Source organism: Theobroma cacao, chromosome 10 (genome assembly GCF_000208745.1).
Source record: "Theobroma cacao cultivar B97-61/B2 chromosome 10, Criollo_cocoa_genome_V2, whole genome shotgun sequence".
Taxonomy (NCBI): domain Eukaryota; kingdom Viridiplantae; phylum Streptophyta; class Magnoliopsida; order Malvales; family Malvaceae; genus Theobroma; species Theobroma cacao.
The window spans coordinates 4345224-4366586 of record NC_030859.1 but is presented as its reverse complement, the minus strand read 5'-3'; the positions used below and the strand labels follow the sequence as shown (position 1 = coordinate 4366586).

The window sequence follows — 21363 nt, the reverse complement described above, 5'->3', positions numbered from 1 at the left end:
GTTATGAAAGCTGAGGATAAACCAAATACCTTGGAAACTTATTTATAAGATGAAATTAAACAGCTATTGACTAGATATTACTCTTTCAAGCTATTAAGCTTTGAGCACAAAGTATCAGCTCAAATATGGTAGTTTGAAAACTTCCTACAGCCAAAGCAAAGCCTTTACAATGGTTTTTATGCGATACGTAGAGAAGACTAACTTACAGAATTCAACCAAATTCATCAACTAGTGTCTTAACAAGTTCTCACAATCTTTGGTCTCCGTGTTCGCCAAATCAAACATCCTTTGTCCCCGGTTATCAGATCAACAAACCTTCTTTTTAGACGCTTCCTGCTTGATAATACTTCAGAGACATTTTTCAGAGTTGAACTCTTCATAGGGAGTTGGGGGCTTACCATATCTGCTGCTTCCACGATTCGGTTCACCATTTCTAGAACTTCACTCATTTTGGGGCGTAGTTTGGCCTGCCGTGCCAAGCATTTGTTTGCTACTGCTGCAAGTTTATGTGCAGACTTGAGAGAATACTTCCCTTCGAGCCTAGGGTCCAAAATCAACTTGAACTTCTTTATATCAGAGATGTGTGGCCTGACCCATTCTAAAAGCTTTTGCTCCCGCTTGGGGCGACTCCGATCCAAAGGGCGCCTACCTGTTATGAGTTCATAAAGGAAAACTCCATAGCTCCACACATCACTTTTAGCTGTCAGGCGCCCGGTTTGAATGTATTCAGGAGCTGCATATCCAATAGTCCCTACAACCTGCACAGAAAATGGACAAATTGGTACCTCTATTCCTGTAAAAAGAGCATGATATGAAACATTTGCACAAGGAATATGGAAGAAATGGGGCCAGAGAAAGGGGGAGGAGGGATAATAAGTGCTGGTTTGGAGATGTTGGAAGTAAGCAAAAGTCCATTCATTTTAAGGTGAGTAGTGCAGATGAGTATCGGAAAAGCAATTTTTAGTAGTCAACAAAGACAACGTAGAATTTCAAGAAATGGTCTAGCATCTTCAAGTAACTATGACATATGGCATAAGCTTTTATGGCCTAAATTGCAGTGTAAAGAAAACAAATGCAATTTAAGATCATCTGCAGCAACTTCAAAACCTACTGCAGTTGAGACATGACTTAATCCATCTGAAGGCCCCAGTCTGGCCAACCCAAAGTCTGACAGCTTTGCATTCCAATGCTCATCCAAAAGTATATTTGAGGACTTGAAATCTCTGAAAATAATCTGAGCCAATCACAAAACAAAAGTTCTTGATAAATAATATATATATATATATAGTTCAAGAAAAGGATTTAAACTTCTAAAGCAGCTAAAAGATGCAATGAGGTAAAATGCGGGTTTCATTTGCGATAAGAAGCTTCATTGTTATCAATTCATCATGTTTTGAGTGTTTCTTTTTTGACATGCCTAGTTCCTTTAAGTCCTACCACAACTCTTTGCATGAAATCTTTATACTAAATTTGCACCTTTTTTTCCCTATTCTTTTTTTGCATTTTGTTTCCCACCTCATCTACATATATACCAAAAGAAGAAAATTTCTCTATCAGATTGCAATCATATCTAGCAAGAAGTAAAAGGTACCTGAAAGTCCATTCCTTCATGGAGGTAAGCTAAGCCTCGGGCAGCGTCCTGGGCAATTTTAATTCTGGTGGCCCAAGGAAGAGTTGTTTGAAACCGACTTGACAAGTGATCCTGCACACTCCTGTTGGGCATGTACTCATATATCAGCAGCCTCTGTATACCTCTTTCATCATCCTCAGCACAGTAACCCACTAATTTCACAAGATTTTGGTGTTCAACTACCCCTAAAACATTTACTTCTGTCACCCATTCTTTGTGCCCCTGCCAACAAAATGTGGAAACAACTATTACATATTTCAAAAGGATTGTTACATCTACATGTTACAGAAAAGAACATATAACAGGAATAAGGGAATCAATTTAATCGCCAGAGATTTCCCCTTTTCTAAAATAAGTACTCATTAAAAGTAAAAAATAGGTTAATGCAATCTTAAGCCATAGGAATCAAGATGCATTGCAGTCCTAAAACAGTTTGAGAAAGGATAGGAAGAAAGGCATGAGCAGAACACTGGTAGATGGGGACCTTTAAACTGGGCAAAATGATTTAAACTATCCCAAAATATGTGGATATTTACATAAAAGATCATGCTGTAGGCTGTGTATCCCCTAAAAGATTTATTTGTTCTTGGTAAAGTGCTCCATCTGAAAATGTTTAGCAGTTCCATATCACTTCAGCCTGATGACTATGACATTTAATTCCTCTCGCATTGATTTTCACCAAAATCAGGTTCAATAATTAATATAAGTTAGTTAGAAGTCATAATTTATACCCCTTATCTAACTTGGTTATCCAAAACTCTACTTTGACTTCCTACCACAATTTAATGATCCCATGGCTAAATGGAAAACTGTTCAAGGAAACAAAAAACAAGAAGCAGCCAGCATCTTCTGCTAGCATAAGAGTGTCAACAATGGAAGGTCTAGAAGTGCTGAGAAGACGACTGTTAAAGTAGCCAACCACACATTCCTGGAATATTTTGTACACATGCTTTTTTAGATTAAAAGACATTAATTAATTCATAGGGATAAAAGGATTATATGCATTCAAGTAAACTACGTATTTAATAAACATATAAATTGTCTAAATTCAGCATGTAGAACAAACTACAATATTCCCTTTGTGTTAGTCATATCTGCAACTTTACAAGGAAAGAACTCCCTGGAATTGTTGGTTTCTCAGTACAGATAAGACAGATACGAAAGATCAATAATGCACAGAAAAAAAGGTAAATTCGCTGGCATGTTACCCAAAAGACTTCACACCCAAGCTAGGGAAAATTTTAAAATTTTGAAATACCATTTTTTGTACCAAGCTTTACAAAAGCAGAAAGCTTACCTGCAACCCTCTTCTGCTGAGCTGTTTAACAGCAATATCAATTTTCTTATGAGGATCGTCTGTGCTTCGGATAACACCCCTATATACACCGCCAAACCCACCTTCTCCAATCATCAGGGAGCGGCTGAAATTCTTTGTTGCTGTCTTCAACTCTGAGAACGTGAACTCTCTGAGATTACTTTGTCTTTGAGACAAAGCAGCAAATGAATTCTTCGTGGAGGATTCTGTGCTAAAATCTGAGACATTCTGAGAATTGAACTCAGACCCAGATCTCCTCATATCATGATCTGCTGACATGGAAATGGAAGTGGAGGAACGGACGGAAATAGACTTTGTAGCTTTTGGTTCAGCATTCTTCTCTTTACCAGAGAAACAAAAACACTTCATAGCCCCAAAGAAACACACTGCCTCACTGCACATTAAGAATTGCATTAGTATGGATTAACTCAAATAGATTTTGAGATTAACAGCCTGATGAACGTAATCGTAACCTAACGCTTAATCCTAACAAGAATTGCTGATAATAAAATGAAAGTATAGAGATGAAGAATGTTGATAAAGTATAAACATAGCTATTATCCAATTCCACATGCTCAAGCAGCATAAAATCAATCAAACGACAACTTCCAGCAAAATTCAAGATATGATACAAAATACCATTAGCAACTCAAAAAAAGTAGGCTTTTAAACGTCAAACATGACATCAAGATGCCAATGTTCTTTGTCTGCATTTTTAGTCACCAGCAAAATTCCATGACCAGGGCTTTAAACAAAACAATTCATCTTATTAGAGAAAATAGTCGGCTACCATATTTCTTGAACATTACAAATTCAAAATTAAATATGTGCCATAGACTAAAATGTCATCAGATACACCCTTAACAATGGTATACTATTCCTGAAAGGAACCAACTTCCAGTGCAACAAGTTACCCAACAAATTTATCAAACATGAGAGAGAGAGAGAGAGAGAGAGGGAGGGGGGGGGAGGGGGGGGGGAGAGAGNGGGGGGGGGGGAGAGAGAGAAACTATAATATAAGTCAAAGAAGCTCTGCATTGAACCACCAAGAAACCTTGAAAAAGATATAAACTCACATATGCTACAAATAAAATTCAACAACATTTTGAATTGTGAAAGACCAAAAAAATTCAAAACGCTTTTTGACAAAAAGGAAATAATTTCAAGAAAGCACTGACCTTTGCTAATGCTCTCTTTGAATATAAACCCAGAAAAACAACAAGAACAAAGTAGATAGAATTCACAGGTTTTCCATATTAAAGAGACACCCAGAAAGCCAAAAGGAATACTGAGAGGATCCAAGGACACAGCAACGAGCTCTCCATGATCTAAAGCAACAAGTCAATACAAGGCAGCTGTATTTTAGCTCACCAACCAAGAACCTCATTAAGAAAAAAAAAGGCTTTTAGTGAGTAAACAACAGCCCCCCAAAAAAAATAATGATAAAAACCAAATGAGATTATAGTATTATGTCTAGGACTTGAAGAACAAAAAAGTGAGAAAGTGTGAAAAGGGAAAAGATTTGGTTGTCACTTTCTTCAAAAGAAAGGATTTGAAGGTGAAACAATCACGGAGAATGAGTCATTTGTATAGCATATCTATGAATACAAAAAAAGAGGAATTGTATTTGTAGTATTTCTTTTTTTAAAGGTGTAGTTGGAAGTTGGAAACCATTAACATAGCTTGCAACCATGGGCTTCAAATAGTTTTATAATGGAAATTCAAAGTGAAGACAAAAACAATTCATAAGTCAAAATTCATGAAATTGCTGGGAAAAAAAAAGGGTAGTTCTAACTTCATGTTGTGTGTCAGCATAAGAAGTTGCACCATCATTTTAGGATGAGGAAAGTCAACAGGTCATTCATTAGAAACTCTTGAATTCTCCATAACATTAAAGCTTCGAATGCACGTTCTACCCACTTGTTTATGGCCTTCAATTTGATTTTGACAACGCGTCAATTGAAGCATAGACCAGCAATTAGGTAGTTAGGTCAGTTTAGACTATCAATCCTGATGATTAAACGGGGGAAACATTTTTTGAACATTAATTCGAATTGATTAAATATAAAAAGGATGAAATCGATTAAATCTTGAATTGATTTATTCAATTTGGTTTTAAATAAAAAAAATAAAATTTTGTATTTTTTTAAATTATAATATTAAAATTTATAAATTTAACTTGTAATTATAAAATATAAAATAAATATTAGTAATAAAATATATATTTTATATAAATTTAAAAATAATATATAATATTATATATATTGATGTATATATATATATGTAGAGAATATTAATTTGATCTATTGATCGATTCGATTTAAAAATTGTAAAATTGAGAACTAATCAAATAAATTAATTAGATTAAATTTTTTAAATCAACAAATTTAATGGATCAATTGGATTAAACCATTTTATTTAAATTATATTTGATTCGATTGAATCATTATTTCGATTCAATTTTACTCTCTCTCTTGAATGAAAATCCTTTTAGTATTGATTTTTATGAATAAATTATACAGTAATAATAAATATAAATGCATCAAGTAACATTAGAGAAGATAAAACCTGATACAAAACCTAAGTCCAAAACCCCCCATGAAGCTTAAAGCAAAATTATTTCAAAAACTAACATTGCATGACATGTTCAAAATTGTTTTTTTTAGTTAATATCAAGAAATGTTATAAATAATAAAATAATGTAATATGGGGAATAATTTAATCCATGACTGTATCCTTTTATCTTTGTCATGAACCTGGTAACATAAATGAACAAGACAATTTGCCAAAAAGCTTTGCCCTTAATGCATCTCTACCCTTTGTTTCTGTTGAACCTGACAATGGGAAGATCATATCATTAATGAAACAGTGTTGATATGACATTTGCCTCTTCCTTCATGATCATGAACCTGTCCTTTTAGGTCCCTTTGTGGAGTTTGCCTCTCCCTTCATTGGTGTAGTGTACCATATGGTGGTGCAAGTTAAGGTGAAGTTTGGATCATTAGCTGTGGCGCATAGAGGCAATGTCTGCAGTCTAGAATGTCTAGTGAATTTCACCTCCCCTCAATTTCTTTTAATTAAAAAAATTTTAAATTTTATTTTTTAAATAAAAAAATTATATATTAATTAATGAATCAAATATTCGAATATTCATTATTTTTTACTTTATCATTATATTTTGAATCTTATCATTAGATTTTCTCTTCTTGATAACTATTGAAACATATTAATTTTTTGAGTAAAATACTTTCACATTTTAAGTTTTAATAAAAATTTTAAATAAATTCATTAATTTTTGAAATAAACATTTTACTCTAAGGGCATGCTTGGTTGAATATAATGGAATATTCATTCCTTCCCCATTCTCATTTTTGAAATAAAGTTGTATTTAGTTCAATGGAATGATTATTCTTCAGAATAACCATTTCAATAGAAGTTTGAATAGCCATTACCAAGGCCTTCTTTGGTAATAACTATTCCAAATTATTAAGAATAAGAAAAGAAGTTGATTAGATAAATATACCCTTTTACAATTTAAAAAATTATCTTACAAAAAAATACTAAATCTATTTTTTCTCTCTCGTCCTCACTTCTTCTCTCTCTAAAGCACAAAAGACACAAGTTTTTACTTCATTTTCAAAAAAAAGGAAATAAAAATATTTAAATATTATTTAATATATTAATATTGTTTCACTATAATAAATATTATAAAACATATTATTTAATATTATTATTTGAATATAATAAATATAATAAAGAGTATTATTTAAATTTAATGAATAATATATTTTATCTTTTAATATTAAATATTATTTAATTATAATAAAAAGTTTAATTAACTTCTAATAAAAATATTATTAAATTATAATAAAAATATGTTTGTATTTTAGTGAAAATATTATTAATTATAGTAAAAGTTATTTTGATTTTATTGCTCGAAATATTTTTATCTTTTAATAAAATAAAATTTTAAATTTGAATAAAGATTATTTATTTTCCATCATAGTTTTTTTGTCTTTTAATTAAAAAATTTTTAAATTTTAATAAAGGGTATTTTTATCATTTACCCATTATTCCTTAACCATTCTTAAAATTATTCATGCCAATCAAATAATAGAATAAGTAATAATAGCAATTTCTATCATATTCCATTCCCATTAACCAATCTACATAATAGCTATTATTCCTCTATTTTATTATCTTGAAATGACTATTTTATTCATATTTTATTCTTTCTAGTGAACCAAGAGAGTACAAACACTGTTAACATAAATTATGATAAAATTAAAATATATTTTCTTTCTTTATTAACTTAAAAATTATTATTATATTTTTTTAAAAAAATTAAAATAAGGAGCATTGATCATGCTTCTCAACTCTCCAAAAAAGGAGAGCACGAAGCTTTTTCTGATTAAATAATTAATAAAATTATATAATAGTATTTTTAAAAATTAATTAAAAATAAAATTATTTTTTTTAGAAAAATATTTTTTGAGACGTATTGTCTATTTTGAAAATTAATTGACTATTGTATAATTTTAATCAAAACTTAAAAAGTGAGGATATTTTACCTAATTCTTTTGATTACGAATTAAAATTCATAGACTGATAAATTGTTCTAATCTCTCAAGTCTTGTACTTATTCAAACCTGTTTATGAGGAATTAGGAATGTGGCAACTAATTACTTTAATAGCGTAAGCAGGTGCAAAAGGGAAAAAATGGGATGCTTAACTTTTACTAAATGCAACAAGTCAAACAGTTTAATTAACAATGTTTATGAATAGTTAATGGTGGCCTTTTAATTAAGTTCTTCCAATGATTGTAGGAGGTAATCACGGCTAAGATTTACATTAACTCCCATAATTATCTTATTTACCAAAAAAGTTTGAGAAAAAAATGAGTTTAATAGAGTAGGTGGATTATAGCTTTGTACATTAATAGGTTAATTAGATTATAGATTATTTAAGACAAGAACTTTGGTTTCATAAATCATATACTTATTTTGATTTCTAACTTCTTCTTTTTTTAAGTTTTTCTTAACTCTTTCAGTTAGGGGTGAGCAATTAGACAATTTGGTCTATCTTACCTAAAGACTAAATAAATCAAATATTTTTAAAAAATCGATTAAAACTGATCAAATATAAAGTAAGATTAAACTAACCAAATATTGAATTGGTTTGATCAGTTCGATTTTGAACCAATAGATCAAAATTTTATCACTTTTTTTTATAGTACAACATTAAAACTTCTAAATTTTATCCATAAGTATAAAATACACAAATAATCTAAATATAAAAAACATAAAATTTGTTCATTCACTTATATAATTATATCTTTTTACATAAATCATTAAATTAATATTTAAGATTCAACAAAATAAAGAGTCAAAATAATAAAATTAACTTTCACAAAATAAAATTGTTTAACACAAGACCATTAATCATCACAAATTATCAACTTGAATCTTTTTAATGACTTGGCTCTTCACATTCACTCACATAACTATCTACCAATCGAAAGAATATAAAAAATATAATTAATATAATTTTTTTAATAACAAAGTCAAAGCATATTAAAAATGAAAATTATGTAAAAAGTCATAAAATTTAACATTTTATTTCAATTCAAGTGTGAAGAATGCATTTCTAAATTCTTCAATTGTCAATTGTCAACAACAGAAATGGAATCTATAATCCCAATCTTTGACATCTTAAAATGTATAAACAAAAAAGAATTAAAAGAAATAAAGAAAGAGTAAAATGTAAAGGTGACTAGGTGAGAAAAAAAAAAGTAAAGAAGGAGTGATTAAAAAATAAAAATGAAGAAGTGAATTCTGGGAATGTAACATAGTAAATAGTAATTAAAACTTAAAAATATTAAATGTATATTATATTTTATATAAATTTCAAAATAATACATAATATATTAATATATATAAAAATTTAATTTGTTTGAATCAGTTTGATTCAAAAATTTTAAAAATTGAAAATCAATTAAATAAATTAATTAGATCAAATATTTTGAATCAATTGAATCGAACCGTTTTATCTAAATTATATTTAATTTGGATGAATAATTAATCTAATCTAATTTTACTCATCCTTACTTCCAATGCCAAAATACCATATTAAGTCTTTGACAAAAGACTTTCATCGATATAAAAATTCTGACTTAGATAAAATTCCGGTAGCCTTACAAAAGCTCAACACTGCACAATAACACATAGGCAGCAGGACAGATTCTCAAAGCCTGTACATAACATTAACTGACACCCTTAATCTATCAACCCCAACAGGTTACCCAATTTTACATTGTTATAGATTTACACCTTAACAGTTCCTGACAACTTTGAATACTCAAGTTCTCTGCTTTCCATTTAGTTTGAGATGAAATTATGGTCCTATGCTAGGTCTTACAGCCTCATGTTTCCCAGGGTAAAAGGGAAAATGGACAATGATTTGAAATGTGTCAACGAGACCTACCATGGACCTGGCCATGGTAGGCTTGGCTCATTCAAGGGTCACAATAGTGTCCAGCTTTCAAGATTGGGTGGCCTGGCTTGGTCTTGACTTTCACACATGGCTTCACGAATACGCCAGACGTAGAATAATTTACTACTAGGGATGCTAAGTAGTTCACATTCTGATATTATTCATATAGGAATAGGAATCTTATATAAAACAGATTTACATATGGTTTTCTTCTCAAACCAGACAGCGCAACCAAACATGTCCTGTCTGCGAAAGCCGGCAAACAAGCAAATGGTCCTTAAGACAAGGTCTCCTCTTACAAGGGTCCCACTTTCACCATTTCTTCCCAACTCATTCCTTCTATCTTTTTCACCCCGCCTTGGGCATGAACCAGGAAGGAAGGGAGGATAAGAATGAAAGATAATTCTTTTTAATACAAAGGGTGGCTAAGCAGCCTTCCTAAAATACAAAAGTTTGACCTTTAAAACCCACCACATGGCTGCTTAAGCCAATCCCAGATCTCTTTATGTTCCTCATTCACATTTTTCTTTAGCTCCACACACTCATTTTTATCCTAAGTGAAAAGCAGAGTTCCATTTTTTTTTGTCAAAAGAACAAAATTGTCTCTTTGTTGGGTTTCTTTCCATATGCTCAAAATGGGCTTAAAAAAGTTAAAAGTTTGTAGTTTTTGGTCGGCTTCTTTCTGGGTTTTTGTAGTTTTGAGTTTCTTAGTGAATATGGTACAATGTCAAGATTTGAATGATTATGATCAAGTGGACGATCCTACTGCTCTTCGCTTTACTACAGCCCTTGTTAATAGCAGGCTTTCTAATCTTACTGCAGTTTTTAGCAAGGATATTGGTGACCAGGCCAGGTTCTGCATAAAAAACCAGTAAGTTTTTCCTTTTTTCTTTTTTCTCTATGTCATACTTGTTCATTATCTATTTCTTAAATAGAATTGATGAGGAAAAGGAAGGGAATAATTGAGAATTGAGTCTGTTTTATGTTTAATGTTGCTTCGGGTTTTTGGTTAATGAAGGTTAGCTTGTATTTCGTTCTATTAAGGTCATTTCTTTTGTGCTTTGCATGCCATTTCTTTTTGGTCTTTTACTCTATTTGGTTGCTGAACAATTGTAGAACGGTAAACTGCATTGAACTGTTCTATTCTGTATTCTTTTGGTTTCTTTGATAATGAATAGAAATGAAGCTTGGCTGTGACATGTCGAATGAAGTTTGTACTAATTGGCGCTATATGTTTGTTTCTGGTTACAAAGTGATTTTTTTTTAAAAAATGTTAATTTCTTTAATTTTGCAGAAAATTTTCTGAGGTGATACTTATTTGTTAGTTTTATATATTTGTTCATACAATGGAATTGGATCGTTTTGAGTTTGAAGCTGCCTCTATGTTTCAGGGAAGCTGATTGGAATAAAGCATTTAATTTTTCATCAAATTTGGACTTCTTGGCTTCCTGTATTCAGAAAACTAAAGGTACAATATCTGTGATTAGCAAGAATGAAACTACTTGCTTTCTTTAGTAGCTAAGGAAATGCAGAAAGAGATGAGAAGAAAATTTTGAAGCTTTGACAGTGTTCTTCCAGTAGTATTTTTGTAAACATTGTAGTTAGTGTTGCTGTTACTTCTAAAATTTGTTGCCTCAACATAAGTTATAACTCTAAGTAGAGATTCTCGCACAAAACCAACCGTGTACTTGGAAGTTGGAAATGAGACTAGTTGAGTTGACTTAGAATTAGTTATGTTAAAAATTTCTTTTATTCTACTGTCTCATGTGTTAGTATAATACTGTGGTGTCCATTGGTTCAACAGGAGATATTATGCGGCGCTTGTGCACAGCAGCTGAGGCAAAATTCTACTTCGATACTTTTTTTAGAAGTTCAAGTGCAACTAATTTGAGGCCTAACGAAAACTGTAATGTAACCTCATGGGTTTCTGGTTGTGAGCCGGGATGGGCTTGTAGTATTGGTCCAAACCAGCAGGTTGACCTTGAAAATTCTCGAGTCATTCCTCCTAGGACTCATGATTGTCAGGCTTGTTGTGAGGGCTTTTTCTGCCCTCGTGGTCTTACATGCATGATTCGTAAGTATCTGAAGATCTTTTCAAGGCTTTCTTCCTAGATAGCTAATTTCTATTTATTATTGAGCATCCTGCAAAACAAGGTATATTTTTCTGCTATCTAATCCTTATACTTCTAGATTATTAAGTCTCTATATTGCCTAGTAATGAAGTATGCAACATTAATAACCAAAAATTCTCAAGTATCTTTTGTTAGTTCACGGCCTTGTAACTTTTTTTCTAAGTATCATTCCATGCTTAGTCATTGTTTTCTTAGAATGGTTAAAAATATGTCTATTTTTTTTCTGCACATGCTTTATCTGATGCCATCTTTCTACAGCTTGCCCATTGGGTTCCCATTGTCCGGTTGCAACACTCAATAACGCTACTGGCATATGTGAGCCGTAAGTTCATACTACTTCTAAACATTGCTTTACAAATTGAATGGCCTATGGCTTTAAGAAGGTTCATATAAAAAAACTATTGATATGGTTTTTCAGATATCTTTACCAGCTGCCTCCAGGAAAGCCAAACCATACTTGTGGAGGAGCCAATATATGGGCTGATGTTCGTAGCAGTGGTGAGGTATTCTGTTCAGCAGGGTCATATTGTCCAACAACAACCCAGGAAAAGCCGTGCAGTAGTGGGTATTAGTTTTCTTCCTAACACTTAATCGCTTCTCCTGGAGCTCCGACATTTGGCCAGTTTCATTCTTTCTATATCTATCATAACAAAATATTTAATAATCCTGTCTGCGTTATTTATATGTATACTTAATCTCCTGGTTTTATTTTCATTTTTCTTGATGCTATCAAATTTTTGTTTGCCTTTTGCAGACATTACTGCAGGATGGGTTCAACATCTGAGAAACGTAAGCCCTTTGCTTAGATTGTTTATTTTGCATATTACATCTGACTCCACTGGGAGTGTATATAGGCATTTGTCACTTTGTGAAATTAATATTTAGGATCCTATGGTTTATGTCCTGGTTGAGGCTTCATGATGCCTGGACTGCATTTTTACCCTCACTGATCTTGCAGGCTGCTTCAAGTTGACTTCTTGCAATTCAAACGCATCAAATCAAGATTTGCATGCCTATGGAATTATGCTTATAGTAAGTCATTTGCTTGACTCCAGAGCCATAAGTATAATCACCTATTTTGTTTTTTTGGATTCTTATCATTTACTGTTAGTCTGACATGCTTGCAGAAGTATGCTTATAGCCCTTTGACAACGATCCAAAACAATAATAAAATATCTCTTTGCTTATGCAGGCTGCTACTACTACTCTTCTCCTCATTATCTACAATTGTTCTGACCAAGTTCTCAACACAAGGGAAAGACGACTGGCGAAAACCAGGGAAGCAGCGGCAAGAAGTGCAAGAGACACAGCAAAAGCACGTCAAAGGTGGAAAACTGCTAAGGATGCTGCTAAGAAACATGCAAGTGGACTGCAAACTCATTTTTCACAGACATTTTCTTTTAAAAAATCTGCCAAGCATCCTGAGGAACTTAAAATATTGGATCAAACAAGTTGTGAAACAGATGAAGACTTGTATGCTCCTACACATATAAGTTGTTCAAGTGAATCTTTATCATCATCTGCACCATCCAGGGGAAAGCCAATGGAACCTGGCAATTTGATGCGGATGATGCATGAAATTGAAGATGACCCTGGAAATTATGAAGGATTTGATGTTAATACCCATGATAGAAAATCTAAAGGCCATAAGCCAAAGGGAAAACAACCTAATACTCATAGCCAAATTTTTAAGTATGCATATGCTCAACTTGAAAAAGAGAAAGCACTGCAAGAAGAAAATAAAAATCTTACATTCTCAGGAGTAATTTCTATGGCTACTAATCCTGAAATCAGGAAAAGGCCCCTGATTGAGGTCTCTTTCAAAGACCTTACACTCACTTTGAAGGGGAAAGGCAAGCATCTTTTGAGGTGTGTTACTGGAAAAATTAAGCCTGGTCGCATCACTGCTGTAATGGGCCCTTCAGGTGCTGGAAAAACAACATTTATTTCTGCTCTGGCTGGAAAGGCAATAGGTTGCAAGATGACTGGTTTGATTCTTATAAATGGAAAGAATGAATCAATCCGCTCATATAGGAAAATAATTGGTTATGTGCCACAAGATGATATTGTGCATGGGAACTTGACCGTGGAAGAGAATCTACGGTTTAATGCTAAGTGCAGGTATGCCAGATTTAAACCCCTTTTACATCAGCAACATAGATATTGACTCGTGTGCATAATACAAATTATCATCTTGTTTTCTTTCTGGTCCATGTTACGTTTAGTGTGGTGGATTGCCATAGGTGGGTTGATATTGTCAAGGGGTTGTAATCACTTCACCCTTTGAACTAATGGAAAATACTTGTCAAAAACTGACTATTACCTAGCATGTGATGTCCTATGCTACCATATTTCAGTAACTCATCCAATTCCTTGCTTTGGCAAGAGCAGACAGGAGCTAAGTAATGATGTCTTTTTTTTTTAATAACTATTGTAGGATGTAAAAATGGCACCTTGTAATAGGTAGCTAGAGCAGTTAAAATGAATTAGGGTCTGGCGCATTGCCTTTCTAAGATCTACATGTGCTGTTGTTAATATAATGACAACAACTTATAGGCAACATTTACAGGTCCCAAATAGTCTTTAGTGCTGCTATGTGATGGATGCATGTTTAACATTCTCTAATGATATGCAAAATTTTTAGGAATATTATTTTGTTCTTATTTCACTTTCCAGGAACCTTTAGCTATAGAAATATGCTTTTTGATTAATTATGGCTCATGAACGATTGTTCCCTACACTTGTTTCCTCCTGGCAGAATGAAATCCATATCTATCAATCAAACTCATCAATTTATTGTGCCCGGTGAATGATAGAGATGAAACTTTCATCACTAAATTTGTTGCTGTTTTTGCAATCATGTTTACTAAGTTGGTAAGCTCAGATGTTGAACTAAAATCCAGTTGCTCAGTTGCTCTATTAACACACCACCCACTTTACCTTTTAACCAAGGACTAAGAAGGTGGTGGTGGCAGGGAAATTTCCCTTCTCCCTGCCATAGTATGCTAAAACCACACTATTGCCTTCTTTCTGTATGTCACGTATAAATACTATAACTTGGACATTCCTTTTACGGAAGACTTCTAGAATACTAGATCACTTAAGAGTGGGTTTGCTTAGCTATTCTGTTTCTGTGCTTGTTCTTCTCAAAAATAATAAAAAAACCTTTAGTCGTTATTTCTATTTGAATCAATTCGTCATGGATGTATATAATATCAAGGAATCAATTAGCACTCTATTTCACTTGCATTTGAATTGGTTGGGTCCTCCTCCTCCCCTCCTCCCAGCCCCCATCACCTTTGTTCCCCAAAAATAGAACCTTAGTTTTTGACCTGTCTCTGTCCCTGTCATGTTATGGCTGAAGCTGTTTCTTATATATGGCAACATCAAAGTTCACTTAGAGTAATGGATGATTATTCTGAAGTCATTTGTTTGGAAAATACTCTTTCTCTTGATGTTCTTTTGTGTATACTTAAATTATATGTCTTGATCTTCTGGGTTCTTTTCCTATCAGTTCTTTTGTATTGACTACTCGTATTTTCCCTATGTCATAAACTCCTGCATGTTAAAGGCTTCCTGCTCATTTATCAAAACCAGATACAGTTCTTGTTGTTGAAAGAGTTATTGAGTCTTTGGGGCTTCAGATGGTGCGTAATTCCTTGGTGGGAACTGTAGAGAAGCGAGGTATCTCAGGGGGCCAGAGGAAGCGAGTAAATGTTGGATTGGAAATGGTCATGGAACCTTCACTTTTGATCTTGGATGAACCCACATCTGGTTTGGACAGTGCATCCTCTCAGCTGCTTCTTAGAGCACTTCGACATGAAGCTCTTGAAGGAGTAAACATCTGCATGGTGCTTCATCAACCTAGGTAACAATTTTTTATCAGAAATCTATATTTTTCAATCTGGTCATTATGAATTTGCGTCAGTCGTAGACTGCTGTATCCTTGCATATAATAAACATACTAACTAATTCTGTGGAGTTAGAAACTTGGTTAAGATTCATTTAGATTCTAAGGCATGTAAATTTACTGTCTTTTTTGTGTATTAATTGCTGAAATTTCTGGTTCAGCTATGCCTTGTTCCAAATGTTTGATGATCTAGTACTTTTGGCAAAAGGCGGCCTCACTGTCTACCATGGTTCAGCAAAGAAAGCAGAAGAATACTTTGCGGGCCTTGGGATCCATGTCCCAGAACGTGTTAACCCTCCAGACCACTTCATTGACATTTTAGAGGGTATAGTAACACCAAGTGCAACCTCAGGTGTCAACTACAAAGAGTTTCCTGTCAGGTGGATGCTTCACAATGGGTACCCAGTGCCCCCTGATCTGCAGCAAAGTTTTGCTCAGCTTGCTATGCCCTCAGCAGGTGCAGGTCCAGCAAATGGGACAAATCCTGTTCATGCTGGAATGGAGGAAAAATCTTTTGCTGGAGAGTTATGGCAAGATGTGAGGAGTAATGTGGAGTTGCAGCGGGATAGCATACATCACAATTTCTTAAAGTTTAAGGACTTATCATGCCGGAGAACTCCAGGTGTACTCTGGCAATACAGATATTTTCTTGGGAGGTAAGGACTATCTAACTTTTGCCGAGATTGCATGTAGCTTCCAACTTTATATAATGATTAATTTGGTAAAATGTTCAATGATGAAAACCTCATTTATACAATACATATTCCATAGCTTTTGTCTGATTTGTTGATTATAAGTTTTTTCGGGGCCAAAACAGATATTAAAAGCACCACATTAAAGTTTTAGGCTTGCTTCACTCAAAAGCTCTGCTTTTGTCTGTTTGAGTTTGTTGAGATCCCACTGATTCTGCATATAATTGGTTTGAATAGGTGATGGGCTTTGGGTTTTAAAATCTCAAAGACAATTTATGTCAAATTGTGAATTAAAAATTCATAACCTTCTTTCCTATAACTATTAATCTGAGTCTTTAATGGCTTTTACTTGATAAATTTGCCCCAGGGCTAAATGTTCTATGATCTTTTGAGTTAACTATCCAGTGGCCAATACGGTTCAATTTCTTCATGTTATTTTTTTTAACTTGAGAAATCTTCAGCTTAATTCCCATAAATATTTCAGGGTTGGGAAGCAGCGTATGAGGGAAGCTAAGATACAAGCGACAGATTATCTGATCTTACTGCTTGCTGGAGCCTGCTTAGGAACATTAGCTAAAACAAGTGACGAAAACTTCGGGGCAGTTGGTTATACTTATACCATAATTGCAGTCTGTAAGTTGGACAACTGTTACTTATGCTAGAAGGATTTCTTCGAATTTGCTCTTTTGATTTGTTCCATGAAAGTTGCAGAAGTACTGGAGGAACTTCATTTTACTATTGCCTCCAGCAAAGTCTTTTTCTTTTTTAGAAAACATATATTCAATTGAAAATGAAGCATAAATTGCACACACACAAGGCTAAAATACATTTGCAACAATTAATAATAATGTTAAGATGTGGAATTCATATGGTAAACTAATTGCCGTATCAATAACTTTCTCACCATGGTTCTTGATGTTTTCAGCTCTTCTATGCAAAATAGCAGCTTTGAGATCATTTTCACTGGATAAATTACAATATTGGAGAGAGAGTGCATCTGGCATGAGCAGCTTGGCTTACTTTTTGGCCAAAGACACCATTGACCACTTTAATACTGTGATCAAGCCTGTGGTTTATCTCTCTATGTTCTTTTTCTTCACAAATCCAAGATCTTCGTTTGCTGAAAATTATATTGTCTTGCTGTGCCTGGTGTACTGTGTGACTGGTATAGCCTATGCATTGGCCATCTTCTTTCAACCTGGTCCAGCCCAGCTGGTGAGTAAGATTAGCACGTACTGAGAGTGGAATAGACATGTCATTTAACCAATTTCAAATTTTATATATCCTTTCCCTTTCGTTGACGTTACTGTTTCTTGTAGTGGTCGGTTCTTCTTCCAGTTGTTTTGACACTTGTCGCCACTCAGAAACAAGATGGTGAAGTTCTGAAAAAGATATCTAATTTGTGCTACCCGAAGTGGGCTTTGGAAGCTTTTGTGATAGCAAATGCTGAAAGGTATGGCAAATCACCCCTTTATCTATTCAAGATATCAAAGATAAATATGTATACGTTGCTCCTTAGATTCACCATCTCATTGTCATGATAATCTAAAAATATCTAATTGGATTAATATAGGCAAAGAGAAGCTTCCAGATTGAAGAATTTCATAAAGAAAATTAGTCACAGAGTAGACATAAAAACAGAGTAAAAATATCAAATACTCAATGAAGAAGACAGTAGCTGGAATATCTTCATTTTGTGAAAATGGTGTGGTATATAACCACCCTTTGGAGGAAATAAAAACAAATAGGACAGGTCAACTGCACAGCAGTACCATATTGCTCCTTGTCGGCTAGGTGGACAGTGGCTTACAATCAAGAAATGCCACATGCCCTCCACAGCTAATTCCTGATAGCTCACAGGCTATTCTGATACAAGAAAATAAAATATAAAATACTATAAAGATAAAAGTTAAAAACAGATAAGATCATGTGTTCTTCTTCTCCAATAGCTTCAAACATTTTAGCACCAAGAATTTCCTCATTGCAGACTCCCATCTTCAACACAGATCAAGAAACTTTAGGAACCTTCACAGCTACTTAACCTAATCTAAACATATTGTGTTCTCAATGTCCTAGTCATATTAAATTACAGCAGAATTAGCCAAGTCAACCTGAACTGCAACTTGGACTGGTTAGCTTAAGTATAGCAATGGATTAAGCTACAGTGCAAAACAGAAAAGCTATTGCTTCTTCTATTAGGTTTGTTCCTTTAGGTCTTATAACTTGTCTATGCCAGAGGCTGACTGAAAAGTTTTGCCTACTCACTCTAGGACAAGGAAGGTTTCACTTCATTTAGAAGGTTCTCCTCGGCAGAAATGATTTTGGGATATCTATGGATCAGATCTTTCAGACTGAATTGAACAGAGTATATTATTTGATCATATCTATGAAACTCTAGATAAATTTATCTAAAAAATTTGTATGTAGGAAGGGCAATGAAATCTGAATCCAAATAATTAAGACCACTGCAGTGGGCTTTGCAATGTTTCTATATCTAAGAACCACAATGCCTGCGAAGATGCTGAAAGAAAGGCTTTTCTTTAATCTGTAATAATATTTGAAACTGTTTGTGGTTATTCTTTTATTACTAGTCTGGGCCATAGAAATATTTAACAATTAGTGCCATACACTTTAAAATTATGTCATTGGTGGCTCCAGACTTCAAGCAGTCAAATATGAGACCCAGAATTTTTGTGATGGCTTAGCTTTAGTAAGCTGTTTTTGGGCCAAAATGCTGAAGGTGGAAGAGTTTTATAGGGCAAAACGCTCAAGCTGGAATGTTTTTGTGGGGCAAAACTTTGGCAGTTTTCAGGAGGAGAAAATAATAGTTGCGTAGGTTGTGGACAAAGCTGCGAAGCCTTGATTCACTGTTGTCTCCCAAGTTTCTGAGAGAGGTTCTTTTGAATAGAGCACCACTGTAGTACTTTTGGGAGATGCAATTAACTAGATTTCTGACCACAAAAACCTAATGTGCAATATCCTCGCATCAAATCATTTAGTATCCTTTGATCCCTTTGCAGCCACCAAATTCTGGTTAGAAAGAACCTTTTAGTATGTATTAGTGTACATCTGAAATAATTTGTCATTTCCCAGATCAGGCAGAGGCTCATTCAGAATCCGTAGTTTGGATGTAACAAAGAAACCCCTTAGCATGGCTTTTTTATTTATTTATTATTTTTTACCAATTTTTCCTTTGAGCATAGGTTTGGCATCAGCAATTTTTGGAAGTAATCATGGAAACTTAGAAAACTATGGTTTTTCTGATGCACATTGTTAATCATCTTTTGAATAGAGCACCACCATAGTACTTTCCCCCTCCTGCTAGTTTCCCTTTTTTTTTTTCCTTAATGTTTCCTTGTGATTTGTTGGTTTTCTTTTGAATGAAAATCTCATTTACCAAAAGAGTCATGTTTACATTGCAGGTACTATGGAGTGTGGTTAATTACTCGTTGTGGTGCGCTTCTGAAAAGTGGTTATAGTCTACATGAATGGACTCTTTGTATATTCATCCTCATTCTTACTGGTGTAGTCAGCCGTTTATTTGCATTTGTTGGTATGATTACTTTTCAGAAGAAGTGAACATCAGTTTCCAACCTGGCATTTGTTTGGCATTCTAATTCCTTCTGGAGAAGTGGAATGCTTCAGCTCTGAAGGCTCATGGCACCATCGAACCTTCAGCAACAGGAAAATCATGAGAGTGATGATCTCAATCTGTCACTAAATAGTGCCACGGCTTATTTTGTATATCTAGGAGTTGATCAGTGTAACTTTGTTTGCTTAGGTTATACAACCTATCTCCCATATTCATTTGTACATGAGGGTGTGAATTTCCTCGGTTAGGTTTATTTGAAAATCCATTTGCAGGCCTATTCCCATGTTTAGGAAAGAGTTCATATTCAAAATGTATTGGTTGGGGAATCACATTGATTGCATGTTAATAAAACATCAAGCATTTTTGTTTAGGCAGTCAATCCTGACTTATCTCCCCCAGCATAAAAGCAGATTCTACACACCATTGAACTGGAATAACTTTCCTCATAACTTGTATGGGATTGAGATGGGATTTCCAACATGGCGCAATGTCAAGAGTTGTGTATTCTTTACTATTTGAACTTGTCCTTCCTAGTGGTAAGCAATTCAGCATTTAGTTGAAAGCTGAAACTCTACATTTTGCAGGTAACCATGTTCCTTGTCGTGGTATATTTGTTCTCTTCAGCAACTTGGTTTTCATGCTGTTTACATCTTTCATGAGCATAGGGATACTTGTAAACAATATTCTGGGTTACCGGTGCTATGCAATTGGCAAAGATTGCCAGAGAAAAAAGAGCAGATTGGCTCTAGAAAGCCCCACAAACGTGACTCTAGAGCTGAGAATGGACACAATTGCTATGACTATAGAAGCAGGTAGCTGTAATGAGGAAATTTAATAACAAATTAACAATAGCAGCAGCCATTGGATCTTGCCTAGTGGGAATTAGCCAACTTATTGGCAACTTATATCCTAGTTAAGTCTGAATTTTAATTGTGTAGAACCAGGTATATAGCATTTGTAGGCAGGCTAACTAAGCTACCAAGGATGGTATCAATATGCAACTGTGAATAGAGGGTACAAAAAGTCACAAACAGCCAGATAAATGTTCCATCATTCAAATTCAAACATCTTTTATCATCAAGAGTTTGTAAAAAAACTACTTTGCTACTTTTTTTCTTAACTATTGTATTATATTATGAGTTTTAATACACGTTAATATTAATATAATACAAAATTTCAGTTATAATATTACGTTTCGAAAAATAAAAGATATAACGTAGTAAGTAGATTTTATTTGATTTAACAAAAATCAAATTAATGTCAATATTTTTAAGCTCTAAAATTAATATATTATAGCTCAACACATCTCACTTAAATAATTAATGATGTAATTAAATTAGGAATAAAAAACTTTTATATGCATGAGTAATTCAATTTCATCTTCAAAGACTTGACCATATAAAACTCCACCATGGATGAAGGCAGTTCCATAAGCAAAGAGCAAAGGGGATTGGATCCTGAAATCAGAAAGGTATCCTGCTTGCTTTCACATGGAATAATAATGAGTTGAATATCCATAAGAAATTGATTATTAAAAGAATTAAAACAATGACATGTCTAGTTTTCCGGGAGATAAAATGATATTCAAATAAAGCAGCTT

The 21363-nt window shown here is 33.7% G+C and overlaps 2 protein-coding genes across 3 annotated transcripts; one reads left to right on the top strand and one right to left on the bottom strand.

Moving 5' to 3' along the window:
• LOC18586443 (probable receptor-like protein kinase At5g47070) lies at positions 18–4758 on the bottom strand. Its single transcript, XM_007009838.2, has 6 exons — positions 4741–4758; positions 4124–4273; positions 2928–3339; positions 1592–1852; positions 1112–1234; positions 18–758 (listed from the first exon to the last, which is right to left on the bottom strand). Exons 3-6 carry the CDS (start codon positions 3312–3314, stop codon positions 237–239), a joined length of 1293 nt encoding a protein of 430 aa, XP_007009900.2. The 5' UTR covers positions 3315–3339; positions 4124–4273; positions 4741–4758; the 3' UTR covers positions 18–236.
• On the top strand, positions 9646–20337 carry LOC18586442 (ABC transporter G family member 24). Of its 2 annotated transcripts, none has more exons than XR_001929914.1 (14): positions 9646–10308; positions 10829–10905; positions 11242–11511; positions 11828–11891; positions 11988–12134; positions 12324–12358; positions 12528–12601; positions 12762–13690; positions 15141–15437; positions 15641–16135; positions 16656–16804; positions 17097–17386; positions 17510–17624; positions 19594–20337. XR_001929914.1 is itself a non-coding variant. In XM_018129442.1 (14 exons), exons 1-14 carry the CDS (start codon positions 10064–10066, stop codon positions 19748–19750), a joined length of 3363 nt encoding a protein of 1120 aa, XP_017984931.1. In that variant the 5' UTR covers positions 9648–10063; the 3' UTR covers positions 19751–20337. The 2 variants fall into 2 exon arrangements, 1 of the variants encoding a protein (XP_017984931.1); XM_018129442.1 differs by having other exon boundaries at positions 9648–10308; positions 17491–17624.